This window comes from Anoplopoma fimbria, chromosome 2 (genome assembly GCF_027596085.1).
Source record: "Anoplopoma fimbria isolate UVic2021 breed Golden Eagle Sablefish chromosome 2, Afim_UVic_2022, whole genome shotgun sequence".
NCBI lineage: Eukaryota > Metazoa > Chordata > Actinopteri > Perciformes > Anoplopomatidae > Anoplopoma > Anoplopoma fimbria.
The window spans coordinates 22,985,912-22,999,500 of record NC_072450.1 but is presented as its reverse complement, the minus strand read 5'-3'; the positions used below and the strand labels follow the sequence as shown (position 1 = coordinate 22,999,500).

The window sequence follows — 13,589 nt, the reverse complement described above, 5'->3', positions numbered from 1 at the left end:
ACAGGGGTGACAGCTGAAGTGTTACCGTTGTTTGCACTGTTAGAGCTGTTAGCACTGTTAGCTGCACGCCACCAGCTTGGCCCTTATGGAGTGGGGGTGAAAATATTTTCAAACATTCATGCAAGTGCATATGTATGCCGTAATGCAGTCACCATAGGTATCCTGTTGTATATTGCTATTTTTTCATCTTGATATGAATTTTTATAATGACATTTCCACCACGTGCGACCAAAAAAATGATTTCTTGGAGTGTGTGCCGACAGAAGGAGTCAGCCTCCTGGGGCTTAAAGAAAGACTGACTTTTTCTGTGGCATGACAGCTAACTGTTACTGTACTGACGGGTTAAGTCAGTAAGAGCCTCAAGCGTCATAGCAACAGCATAGACAGCGAGACATTGATTGATTGACACACAGACAAATCAGTGTTGACTTAAGACGTGTGCTGAGTTTATGTTTTTATATTACGAGTTAGGTGATAATGAGTGGGATCTATGTCAGTGCTGAAAACAAGTAAAATATATATATATATAATTATTGTCATAGTGGTGAAATTGAGACAATTTGGTAATGATTGTTGAAAACCGAGACATTTTAGTGTTTTGCAGATATGACAGGACTCGGGACACCCAGCTTGAAACTGGGACAGTCCTGGACAAGCTGGGACGTGTGGTCACCGTAGTGTGGGGGCTCTACATAGGTTCAGAATTTTGTATTAAGCACCTTTAACCTTAAACAACCTGGGAGCCTCTTGTAGCACAGCTTTAGCCTGATTGAGTGAAACAAATTTGTCTGCAACCATCGTAAATGTTGTTTAAGGGGTTGCTTGACATAAATGGCCGTATTTGAACACCAAAAATGTCAAATTTGTGGGATTTAACATTGATGATTGTGTGCTTTAGAATCTTCTGCTGTTGTAGCTCGCCACGAGTCGTGCGTTCAGAGATGCTCTGTTGTAAAGCGGGTTTATTTCATTTACTGTTGCAGCTTGAACCAGTCTGGCCATTCTCCTCTGACCTCTCTGATTAACAAGGTGTTTCTGCCCACAGAACAGCCACTCACAGGATGTTGTTCTTCCACAGCATTTTCTGTAAACTCCAGAGTGTGCTGTCCAAGAAAATCCCAGGAGCTCAGCAGTTTCTAAGAGATACTCAAACCATCCCATCTGGCCCCAAACAATTACTCCACAGTCAAAGTCACATTTTTTCCACCATTCTGATGTTTGCTCTGAACAACAACTGGACCATGTCTGAGTTCATTTAACCACTGAGGTGCTGCCACAATATTGACACACGTTTATGTTTGCATTAACAATGTAGAGATGTTCTTGTGTACCCAAGAAAGTGGCCACTGAGTGCAAGTTTTGCATCGAAGAACCAAGAGAGTTTTATGACTTGTGTGACTCTGAAGTCTTTCACTGCAACGTGTTCATCAATCAGCACCATATTTATTTATACGCTCAATCAATCATCAATGGCAAAATGGCTTTCTTTACACCGCCGCTGTGCATGTGGACATTACAGCTATTATGCCTCTTTCTCAATACACATGTCATATTCAGGGCCACACTTTTCATATAGTGTGTATGAATACTCCATTAAAGACCATAATTCTGCAGTTCCAAGAAGATGTGTCCTGTAACTTTGAAATGTAAATTTCACATTTGTCTGACAAAAGTAGTTCCCTTGACATATACGGCCAACTGTGACCTCACACCTCCTTCTGCTTCTTTTGATTTGTAGGCTCTCCAAATATTCAGAGTATCATGGGATTTGTCTGCTTCTCCCTTACCTGACTCTACTGCTTACATACATCTTAGATTTAAATCAAATCTAGCCATACAATGTATTTTTGTCCATTAGATCTTCTCTTTCCTCCTGTATAAATCATAATAGATTGAGACTTCAGCCACTGGAGCAGAATGCATTCAATTTAAATTATAATTTTAACAAAACAGATTTGAGCCTTTTTCCTATTTCCTTTTGCTGTTCCCCATTACCCTCTTTTTTTCAATAGACCTCCTCAGTAATCCCACTGCATGATCATAGGGGAAATTAATATAATTACTGCCTTGCAAATTGATATTCAATATGAAAATACTCACTGAGGCTTATTCACTCAAATCAACAACAGTGAATGCGAAGTGTTTACTAGCAATACTAAAGAAATGGATTTTCTCTAGCATTGATGAAGAAAAAATGTACTAAGTTTTGAGTTATGGAAGTATGAGAAGCTGCTCAGCCATTATTTTCAATCAGTGAATTGTACCCTCCTGGAAACTCCATTTTATACCTTAATTTATGTACTCAAAAACCTCAAATTGAGGCTCAGAAATTGTCACACTGTTGGCAGGCAGAAACAAGAACCTGTGGTGGGCCAATCGATATAAACTTCATTACTGGGAAGCCTGGCTAGTAATCTCCTTGGCTGCAGCTGTGAGGGGCATACATTCTACCACAGCACCTGTTCTCAATGATATATCCAGCCTGCACCTGCAGAGGCACAAAGGCACACTCACACCACAACGAGGTTTAACACTCTCCTGCTATCGTACTGTCTCCTTCTCCGTCCGTCTGCCTATGAAATACAAGCTCGCAAGGTTTCTGTGTTATTTATTTTTAATTTCTCCGTGTTTCTGTCTCGCCCCTTACAGATGAGATTTCTCACATTCGTGCAAGGATGCATCTTTAGCAGCTGACAAGTGCAGTAAAGCAAAAAACTGATGGGAGAAAACAGCAGAGGAGAGGAGCAGCAGGGTATGTGTTAGCAGGAAAAAAGAAGGGGAGAGCAGTTGAGTGTTTTTTCAGTTAGTATGAAATAGACCTATGGGGTTCAGAAATCGTGTAGGATAATATTACATTAGGACAGCTCCATTTTACACCAAAATTGCTTCCAGGATGGCAAACCACAGAGAGGTTTTTAAGCATTTTTCCTTTGTACCTTTCCCTCTTTGAGAAAATTGGGTCTCCACAAGAAAAATGACAAATCCTACTTATCAGGAATAAGTACAATTGTTCAGCCCTGGACTCAACTCTAATAATCTCATCTAATCCTGCTGTAGAACAAAAGGCCAATGAAAACAAAACTAGAAACAGAGAAGAAAAGCTGTATGGGTCTGGACCACAATATGTCACACTGATACTTATATGTGAGAATGAAACAATACCTCTTTTTTTTCAACCAGTAGATGGCAGTGACAGAACAAGAACACCCAATACTGGCTTAACTGATTAAAGTACGCCAGTAGCCTACAGGCTTTACACAAAGAAAAGTGCATTGTATCTCTCTGGAGATGTAGAAAATTGGTGTCCTGGTTCCTCACAGTTTCAAAAAGACAGAACTAATCAAACTACTCCTCTCTTCCCCTTCTTGGTGAACACTGAAGTCTGTCCCCTTGAGACTTGGGGATGCAGCTGCACTGTAGCTGATGCACACTAGAGTGCACCGGGCTGGAAAATGTTGTTCCAAGAGAGGAATAAAGAAAGAGGATAGGTTATTTATTGTCTTATATCCTCTCGTATCTTCCCGTCTTGGTGCTAAAAAAGTCATTACTAGGACTTTGTCAAGAGAGAATATCTATATGCTAATAGCGCCCATTATGCATCCAGATATTGCAAAGTAAAGCAGAACCATGAGGATTATCTCCCACAGCTCACACTCAGCTCTGACTGACATAATATATTATCACTGAATGAGACTCCTGCCCTGTTGAATAGGCTCACCGAAGAGTGTGTATGTGTGGTACTCCATTAAACGGCAATCTGTGTTTAATCGCAGCAATTATTGTTTTGTGATAAACACAGAAAACGGGGGTTTGATTAATTAGATGTTATAAACGAAGCATTTGTGGCTGTTGTTTATTGATTGGCGAAGAGGAAACTCAAGAGACTTTTCATTATCACTAAAAACACAGCTGTGATGCAAATTTCTGGAACTGGACAATGCTGTACAAGCAGCGAGTCCAGCTGGCTCAATGACTGGTGAATTTACTGACTTCTGTTTTTTTTTTTAGCATTTTCAAAATTACAGTTTGAGCATTTGGTTCATTTGCACCGTGTGAATGTAATTTACAATATATCACATATCAGACTTTTTAGATGGGATTAGTGCAGCAGCTCATCATTGTTCTTCATTTACACAATTACACTGATCAGCCTGATCGGAGACTGACCCAGAGGGGATTTGTCCTACAGTATGTCATGTTATAGGAAACATTAAATAGTATTTGTATTACAAACGGTATTTGTTTTGATGTTTTTAATAATCAGATGCACGCAGGATGTTATTTTTGGGAAGCTACTCCTGGCATATATTGGAAATGTAAACACACATATTGCTCAATTTTGAAAATGGCATTTTGAATTAAATAAATAAAATGAAAAACTACAAATCATCCCATTGGGAGACATTGTGGTAAGACTGTAGATTGTTTGTGATGACAAGCTACTGCGTCTCCTGACACAATACTTTTGCAATCATATCCATCTTACTTAACAGCCATGGAGCTGTCTCGTAGCTATCAAGATAGCTTTGCAGCACTTTGATTAAAAGAGGAGACCAAGGTTAACAGGACATCTGTTGGGAAAGCTGGGCACAGATTACCCACCCTCATCCCACACAGACTCAGAGCAGCAAATGATGCGAGTAATACCGCCTCTTGGCCTAACTCAACCTTTGTAGTACTTTTTTGTTGGGCCACCACATTTTACACACACTGTCACATTTTAGAATTCACTTAATTAAAATTAATATATACAAAGTTCAAATTATATGGTACACTTCACAAGTAGCAGAGCTTTCATTACGAGATAGTTAGTGCATATAATGCAGAGGATAAAAAACTTGTTTCAAAAAATCTTATCATTTTTAGATTACTTCAAGACTTATTATAATATAAACTGAGAGTGTCAAAGAAATGCAGTCATATTGTATGAACCTTTTTTCTGTCCCACCACAAGGAATGCCATTTGTGATGTAATTAAAGGGTAATAAACGTAAAGCCCGCTTGTAACATATGACTTCTTTGAAATTGTATGTTGACTCAGACCTGCTCTTTGTGATCAAGGGGCCCCTTAAAGCTGAAATTTGCAACATGAGATAATTTCCTCCTCTGTTAATTTTAACACATTTAATGAAGCAAAATGAACACCATGCAACTGATGCAGGAACACTTGCAGGCCTTGAAGTACTCACACATTTTCTGCAATTTGAGAGCAACAGTCATTTGTGAAATGTGACACTGCCACCAGTAGTGATGTAAGCACTGTAAATAATGTATTATTGAGATGAATTACGCTGTTTTGAAGTTCTGAATTTGGTATTTTGGCAGTCGCCATCCTGGTTTTTGGCATTCGCCATCTTGTTCTTTTTTTGGACTAGAAGTGACATAAGGGTCTGGAGCTAAGTGAAACCAAACACTACAAGGACAACTCCCAGTCCCAACACTGTGGTAGTGACCAGTCAATCAGAAGGTAGGCATACCCTAAAACATACCCTTATTCATGGTCTATTTTACTCTAAATGGGACCATAATTTACTAAATGAACATCATGCTGTATTGAAGAAGACTTGTTACAAGTGATTGAGAGCTAAAGCTCATGTTTACAATGTTTACAGTAATACATAAAGTGAGTAGTAGGCTCATTTTGTCATAGACTTCTTTAAAATAAGACTTCTAATTGTATAGAAGATTGCTGGTCATTAGAGAGAATGCAAGTGTCAGGCACTTCCGCATTCTGTCAGGTGGCAACCTCCTGTCAGACCAGGAGGTTGCCACCTGAGTTGAATGCAAAAATACAGTTTTACTTTTGATTACACAAACACATTTAGTCTGCAAAAAAAAACCAATCTCAAATGTGTACTTTTAATGCTGTATTTCAATATGTTGTATTTAAACAAAAGGTGAGTACAATCAACAAATAAACTGATCTTACAAAGCAAAATACTTACTCATAATATTCCTGTTGTGTCATCTAAGGTAATTGCTCCGGACTGACTCCTCACTGATGACAAACAGCTGACCACCTCAGACCCTCTGCACCTCAATGCAGCTCTCAAATGATTCTCATTTCCCTGATCTGCTGCTTTGCTACGCTCTAACGCCTTCCGGCCCACTGTGCCTACAGTCTGGGAAATGTTTCTGAGCTCAGCGCAAAAAAAAACCCAACTCTGGATGCTGGATACAAGTACAATATTAATTTACTGTCCGAATTATATACTGTATCTCATACAAAATGCTTCCTACAATACGAGGCATATGGTCTATTTCTGCAATCTCACTAAATAACAAAATACATAAAGTTTAGGCCCCAGCATTGTCCATCTAACAGACTTTTACGATGAGGAATGACAGCAAAGACCTGATGTAGTAAGCAAGCGTGTGTGACTGTCTCAATCTGCCCTTTTCCAGAGCACTTCAATCACTCTATTTCTCTGAGCAGTATGCTTTCAATCCCAGCAAACAGCTGGCCCGGCATTTAGAACACATGAGGATTAGGGGGTTGATTTAGTTAAAGGCTCAATCCAGAACCAGACCATAGCACCACTTATGATGCCAAGATCACCTCTCTGCTGGCTTTGTTTATGATATTTCTCATTCTTTTTGCATTAATTTCATGGATATACACAGCATGTATATAGAAGTTAAACATGAAATTGTTTTCACAGTGTTGTTATGATTAATCGCAAACTGAGAAATTACCTCTTTTTGAAGGCACACAGAAAAAAATATCCTATCTATCTATCTATCTATCTATCTATCTATCTATCTATCTATCTATCTATCTATCTATCTATCTATCTATCTATCTATCTATCTATCTATCTATCTGTCTGTCTGTCTATCTATCTATCTATCTATCTATCTATCTATCTATCTATCTATCTATCTATCTATCTATCTATCCATCCATCCGTCTGTCTGTCTGTCTGTCTGTCTGTCTGTCTCTCTCTCTCTCTCTCTCTCTCTCTCTCTATCTATCTATCTATCTATCTATCTAAATCAAAAGGCAAATGTCAGGGGTTGTAAGAAATATTTTCATCATTATATCATTATACACTTGCTTTAATTCATACAGGGTTTTTTTTTTCAATCCGTGGTGAATTTTAACTAATGCTGGATTAAAGTAATCTCCAGGCTTCATCTTGCTCAATCTCCCATGTCATTAAGCTCAGTTGGTGCTTTCACTCTGCCACAGGAATACAAGGTATGCAGCTGCTTGTGACAACATGGGTGTGTAGAGAACGTGCAGGTGCGTGCTGATGTGCGTGCTGATAGCATGCATGAAAAAGGAATCTATGAAGTCAAGTAGATTTCCCAGTGGCCATCAGCTCTCATTGGTTAGCATAGGGGACTGATTTGCATAGGGTGGGAGTGTCCTGAGCCAGCACTGGGATGAATGACTTGTTCAAGGCAGATAGCAATAAGGCATAGCACTCAGCAGAGGTCTGCGCTGCTCCGCTCACAAAATGCCTAGGTTACTTAAGTTGTTACTCTTCCTGCCATAAAGTGCTGGACTAGGACATAAACATGTTCAACAGCAGACACCCCAGCCTTAGCAAAAGAGGAGGGATATGGGTAAGTTTTATGATGATTACTTTACAGACAGAATTCACTCACACAACTAACAGAACTATTTATGATACTGTAAATACTGTTTTATATTAGGAAGCCAGACCATGACTAGCCCCTCTTCCTTTCCACAAATATATACAAATCTAATTTAATGGATTGATTGACTTAAATGATAATATAAGATATGTGTAATGATTACTGTTCAAATTATTGTTGCATGTGCCCACAAAGCTCTGCAGCTGTTAATATAACTAAATGCTAATGTTCACACTTAATGATATATCACGAATACCTCATTTTGCAAATATAATTTTATTATGTAACTCTTTTATTAAACTGTCTTTAATTATCTTGTCTTACAGGGATTTTGCATCCTCTTGCTTTACACCAGCCCTCTTTCCTGTTTTGCAAATTTCAGCCAAGCAAAAGAGCTGATCTATAAGATAAAGGAGGGATTACCCAGGGGGACCTTCATAGGGTCCATTGGAGTAGACTTAAATTTGGATTTCACTGTGGAGCCCCCCTTTTTGTTCAGTCTCCCGCAAAAGAAGGTCAGTGGACAGTTTGTGAACCTAAATAATACCACCGGGGAGCTTTACACATCTGCAACGGAGATTGACAGGGAGACCTTTTGCTCTGATAACTCAGGGGGACGGGGATGTGTCCTCTCACTGGATGTGTTTGTGTTGCCCCAGCAGTACTTTCAGCTGGTCAAAGTTAAGATCTTCATTGAGGATGTGAATGACAACAGGCCAAAGTTCCCTGTGGATGAGATCTGTATATCTGTCCCAGAAAACTCACCAATCAATGCTCGTTATGCAGTGGAGCAGTCAGCAGTTGACCCGGACCTCGGTATTCACGGAGTGCAGACCTACTGGCTTGTTAATGACTTTGGCATGTTCACACTGGATGTTGAGGAAAATGAGGGAGGTGAGCTGACACCCTTCCTCATTGTGACGGAGGCTTTGGACAGAGAGACCCAGGCTGAATACATTACGGATATCATTGCAGAGGACGGAGGGACCCCTCCTCTGCTCGGGGCGGCTACTTTGAAAATTGTCATCACAGATGTGAACGATAACTGCCCCCAATTCACAGATTCGCAAATTAATGTCACTCTGCATGGGAATGCCACCAAAGGGGCTCATTTGGCACGACTGCATGCTTTTGACCCTGACCTTGGTGCTAATGCTCAGATCAGCTATGCTTACAGTGAACGTGTGCCAAGGGACACCAGGAGCTTGTTCCATTTGGACAGAATCTCAGGGGTGATCAAGCTAGCTGGGAAAATAGACACTGGCACAACCACGTTTTACAAACTCACCATTCTGGCCAATGGAGCTGGTTGTATCCCTGCAGTAGCTGCTGTTTCTGTCCATATCATCAAAGTTGTTACAGGACCCCCTGCTGTCATACCCCGATACATTGCACCAGAAAAGGATGGGGTGGTGAGCATAAAGGAGTCGGAGCCAGAGTTTTCTCCAATTGCTTTTTTTACAGTCAAAAACATTGATAAGAACCAAAAGGTGGATTGTCATTTGGAAGGGTCTGGTCCTTTCAGGCTCGTCCCCTATCAGCTTTTAAAGAACGAATACCTGCTGGAGACTACAGAGCCCTTGGACTTTGAGAGGACACAGGAGTATGAGCTTATTGTGGTTGCCAAGAATTCTCGAGAGCTCGTCATCAAGACTTTCCTCAAGGTGCAGGTATTGGATGAGAATGATAACGCACCAGTGTTTCAGCAGTCTTGGGTGGAAATATCTGTGGAGGAGAACAATCCACCAAACACCTTTCTGACCCAGCTCCAAGCCACGGATCCGGACAGCGAAAGCAGCGGGGAAGTCATCTACCTCCTTGGCGGTGACGCCCCAGGGGTCTTTGTTATGGATCGTGTGACAGGCGTCCTGACTGTGACCACATCGCTGGACCGCGAGGAGAAAGAGACGTACCGGTTCATAGCGAGAGCGGTGGACCAGGGTACGCCCAGGAGGGAGTCGATTGCAACTGTGGTGGTGAGTGTGCAAGATCGCAATGACAACAGTCCACGCTTCATCAATAAGGACTTCACGTTCTTTGTGCCAGAGAACTTCCCGGGGTACGGTGAAATTGGGGTCCTCTCAGTGACGGACGCTGATGCAGGTGAAAATGGTTGGGTGGCCCTTTCCATCCTCAACGGCAGCGACATCTTCCTGATTGACACAGGCCGAGGTGCGCTGAGGGCCAAGACATCACTTGACCGTGAGCAACAAGGGACATATCAGCTGTGGATCGAGGCTGTCGATGGTGGGGAACCTGCGCTTTCCTGTGTAACTATGGTGACCGTGCTGTTGTTGGATGTAAATGACAACCCGCCTATTGTCCTCTTCCCCCAGTCCAATCAGTCTTACATGCTAGTTCTACCCAATACACCAACAGGAACATCAATAACAGAGGTCTACGCTGTGGATAAGGATACAGGCATGAATGCTGTGATCGCCTACAGTATTGTTAAGAGGAAAGGTGGCGAGCCAGGTTCCTTTGCCATTGACCCAGAAACAGGGAATATCACATTAAAGAGGGAACTCAGCAACCGGGGGCTCTACAGCCTTCTGGTGAAGGTCAGTGACCATGGTCAGCCTGAGCCGCTTTACTCAACAGTGATGGTTAACTTCTTTGTCAATGAAACAGTGAGCAACGAGAGCTACATCCAGAGCCTGCTGACCAGAGAGGCTGAAATTGAGGTAGAGGAGAGGCCCTGGTACAAAGGCCAGATGACAGAGGGGCCTGAGAGGTATGAGTTGCTCCCCTGTCAGCCTCTCCTCATTGCTCTTTCAGTAACATGTCTGGGGCTGTTCTTCTCAGTTGTCACACTGATATCGTACATATGCTGTAGGAGATATAAAAAGCAGCGAAAGAAAAAATCAGAGGTGGAGATACCTTTAAAAATGAAGAATGACTCAATAAAGGTTGTGAACAGAAAGCTCAGGCAGATCTCAAACATCTGATATTCAGTCGTCCACACATCCCAAACCACCAGTGTTTACATGAATGTTTACAAAACTCACTCTGAGAAGTGAAGTTCTCACATGAAGTTGCTCTTTTTGCTTTTGTCATATGATTGTTATTACTGTAACATAGTGGGATTTGGCTATCATGCCACAAGGTTCTGCCATTAAAAAGGGCACACAGTATCATGCTCCATTTTACTTATTATAAAAGCTATAAAGTAAAACACTGATCTAGATGTGTAGTATCAGAATTGGCTTCACATGTAATAACAGCTTTATAACAAAGTCATAGAGCAACTCAGTGAAGATTAATCTAAGGTCCAATGTAAATATTGTACAAAATATTTTACAACTTTATATACAACTTTTGCATTGCATGGACAAAAGGACAAAAGACAGTTCAAGGCACAATAAATGTTTCTTTCTTCATTTTACATTACAACTCACTATTACAATTATCAAGGGAAAGTAATTACACTTGGAAATTGGCATCTAAATCATCAATCTATTGCTTTAATGACATTACAACTATATTCATAAAGTACATTTCAAAATTGATTGATACAGAAAAGGTAGATCAAAATGCAGTCCTTTATTCAGGGCATTGTACTCCTGTTATATTTGGAGAGCTCAATGTGTCAATATACATCAAGCCCTACAGTATAGCTGTGTTGTGTACAGTAAATGCTAACACAATACGCATAAATGCTTTTGAAAAACAGCAGACTGACCAAAAAAGAAAATCTTTACTCCATGTCCACTTACGGGTTTCACAGTTTTCATTTGCATCTTGCCTTCTTTAGCTTAATTGTAAAGGAATGATGTGCATTCCATGATATATACAATGATGTATGAGTGATATACTGTTAGATGAGGTTAAAAGCTCCGGGGAAAAGCTTTGAAGTGGACCATGAGTTGGGATTTTCCATTTACATGACATCTGAGAGCAGCGGTTAGTAACAAGATGCCCTACTTTCTGTGAAAGCTCACAGTAGTTACTGATCACGCATGTAAAACCTTTAAATGCCATCTCGGTACAGCAAAGACTCCCATATTTTCATCACACTCAACAATTTGAAATGTGTCCAAACTTCTTTGTCATAAACCTGCTTCAAGTTGCATACATCACCTTTCTTTATACAACCATGCAATTCTCAATGTGTCTGTGAAAACATGCTTAGTGTTTGTGAAAGAAAAATCAAAGTAACTATTAAAGATGCTATATTTTTTTATAATACACTGGATTTTCTTCTGTACTGATATCACTGATATATACCTAGATATTTTCAAATGTGTGTGTAAACAAACTCTTTGTGATATTTAGTAAGGTTTAAAAGTACAATCTATTCTTTTTGATTCAGCTTAATATAATTTACACATCTTCTGGTGCTGTTCAAGTTTTATTTATATCGATTGAAAGCCCACCAGGAAATCAAGTTTATACTTTGGATTATAATAAACTGACAATCACAAAAAAACAGGAATTTATCCATGTGATTCAAACTCCACAATTATGCATGTGGATGTACCTCAGATGTGCAGTGCAGTATATGGTCAAAGAAATACAGAATGTGTAACATAACATGAAAAAAAAAATAATCAATGAGAATCTCTGTTCTCAGTTTAGATTGCATCCTCTTCAGACAAGATTAAATTCAGTGTACAAATTAACTACTGCAATGTACATCCGAGTGAGATGAGACATTTAAAGATCAAAAGCCTGACAGCATCTGTGTTGTTGTCATCACCTGTATAGGTCAGAGGTGGTGAGGTAACGCCCAGAGCCACACTTAGAAGGAAAAAACACTGTGATGACTTGTAGCTACAGCTGCTTCTGTCCAGACCATTTGAGGATCAAATCAATTTAGTCCAAGCAGCATTTCTCACCTTTCTTGAGTGGTATAGGCAATCACTGTGCTCACAGTACAACCACAACCTTTGTGAAAGATCACCCATGAAATTGTAAAGGTGTTCATGATAAAACACAGATGAAACAATGGTGCCTCCTGCTTTACAAAGCTGATGATCCTTTGCCCTATGCTATGTTCGTGTTTGCTATGAAAGTTGTGTAGACAGAAAGGCTTAAGTATTCCTGTTAACCACTAACACTCCCAAATGAGGAATTCAGTTGTATTATGTGTCCTTTTAAACCTGTTCAGGTTTGATTCTTACAAAACTTGTATTATGCAGACAAACCAGTGCTGGGAATGTATTCAAACATGCAGCTTCTGAAGTTATAATCATTGTTTCAGGAAGGAAGCACGTCATGGAAGCAGAGAGAGCACATTAGTGTAATTCACAGTAATCACCTCTGGCTGAACTGTGCATTTCGCAAATAGGCCATTAATACATCTCTCTCTCTCTCTCTCTCTCTATATATATATATATATATATATATATATATATATATATATATATATATATATATATATGCACACAGTAATGTCTTTCTAGGAGGGTAACAATATGACAGGAAATGCCTTTCATCTGTCCTATGTAAAATTACATGTTTAACTTACTTGTTTTGTTGTTTTACAATGTTAACACAAATTTCTTGGAGGAGTAGTTGGCTATGCAATATGGTTTATATCCTGAACAAGTTCAGAAGGGCTCTTACTTTTCTGTCAAGTTGTTCGAGATCAATAGAACAAACCATGTAAGCATGATATGTGTGTGTTTGTTTGTTTTTGCAAGAGAGAGAGAAGGAGAGGGATGCCTTTAACAACAAGGGCAGTGAGCATTAACAAGTTGTGGTATAAAATTGATTTATATGTGTCAAAAGACAGAAAAATAAGATATGCCCTAATGTAGCAGCTCAATTCACTCATATAGTGAATATCTATATCTTTTTGGATCAAGTGTTATCCAACAAGGAAGTATCAAGCAATATGGCACTAACAAGTATTCAGTATTTTTTTTGTTTTGTTGGGAACAGGTTGAAATTCTACAACCTTAGCCCGCATGGTGCTATGTTATGAACCAACCTCCCCATTTATCAAGCAGAATAATCAATACTGACCGCACACATAGCTG

General features: G+C 39.9%; 1 protein-coding gene across 1 annotated transcript; it reads left to right on the top strand.

Moving 5' to 3' along the window:
* The first annotated feature begins 7,524 nt into the window (after positions 1 to 7,524).
* Positions 7,525 to 10,553, top strand: LOC129108607 (protocadherin-20). Its single transcript, XM_054620481.1, has 2 exons — positions 7,525 to 7,572; positions 7,932 to 10,553. Exons 1-2 carry the CDS (start codon positions 7,525 to 7,527, stop codon positions 10,551 to 10,553), a joined length of 2,670 nt encoding a protein of 889 aa, XP_054476456.1.
* The last annotated feature ends 3,036 nt before the right edge of the window (positions 10,554 to 13,589 follow it).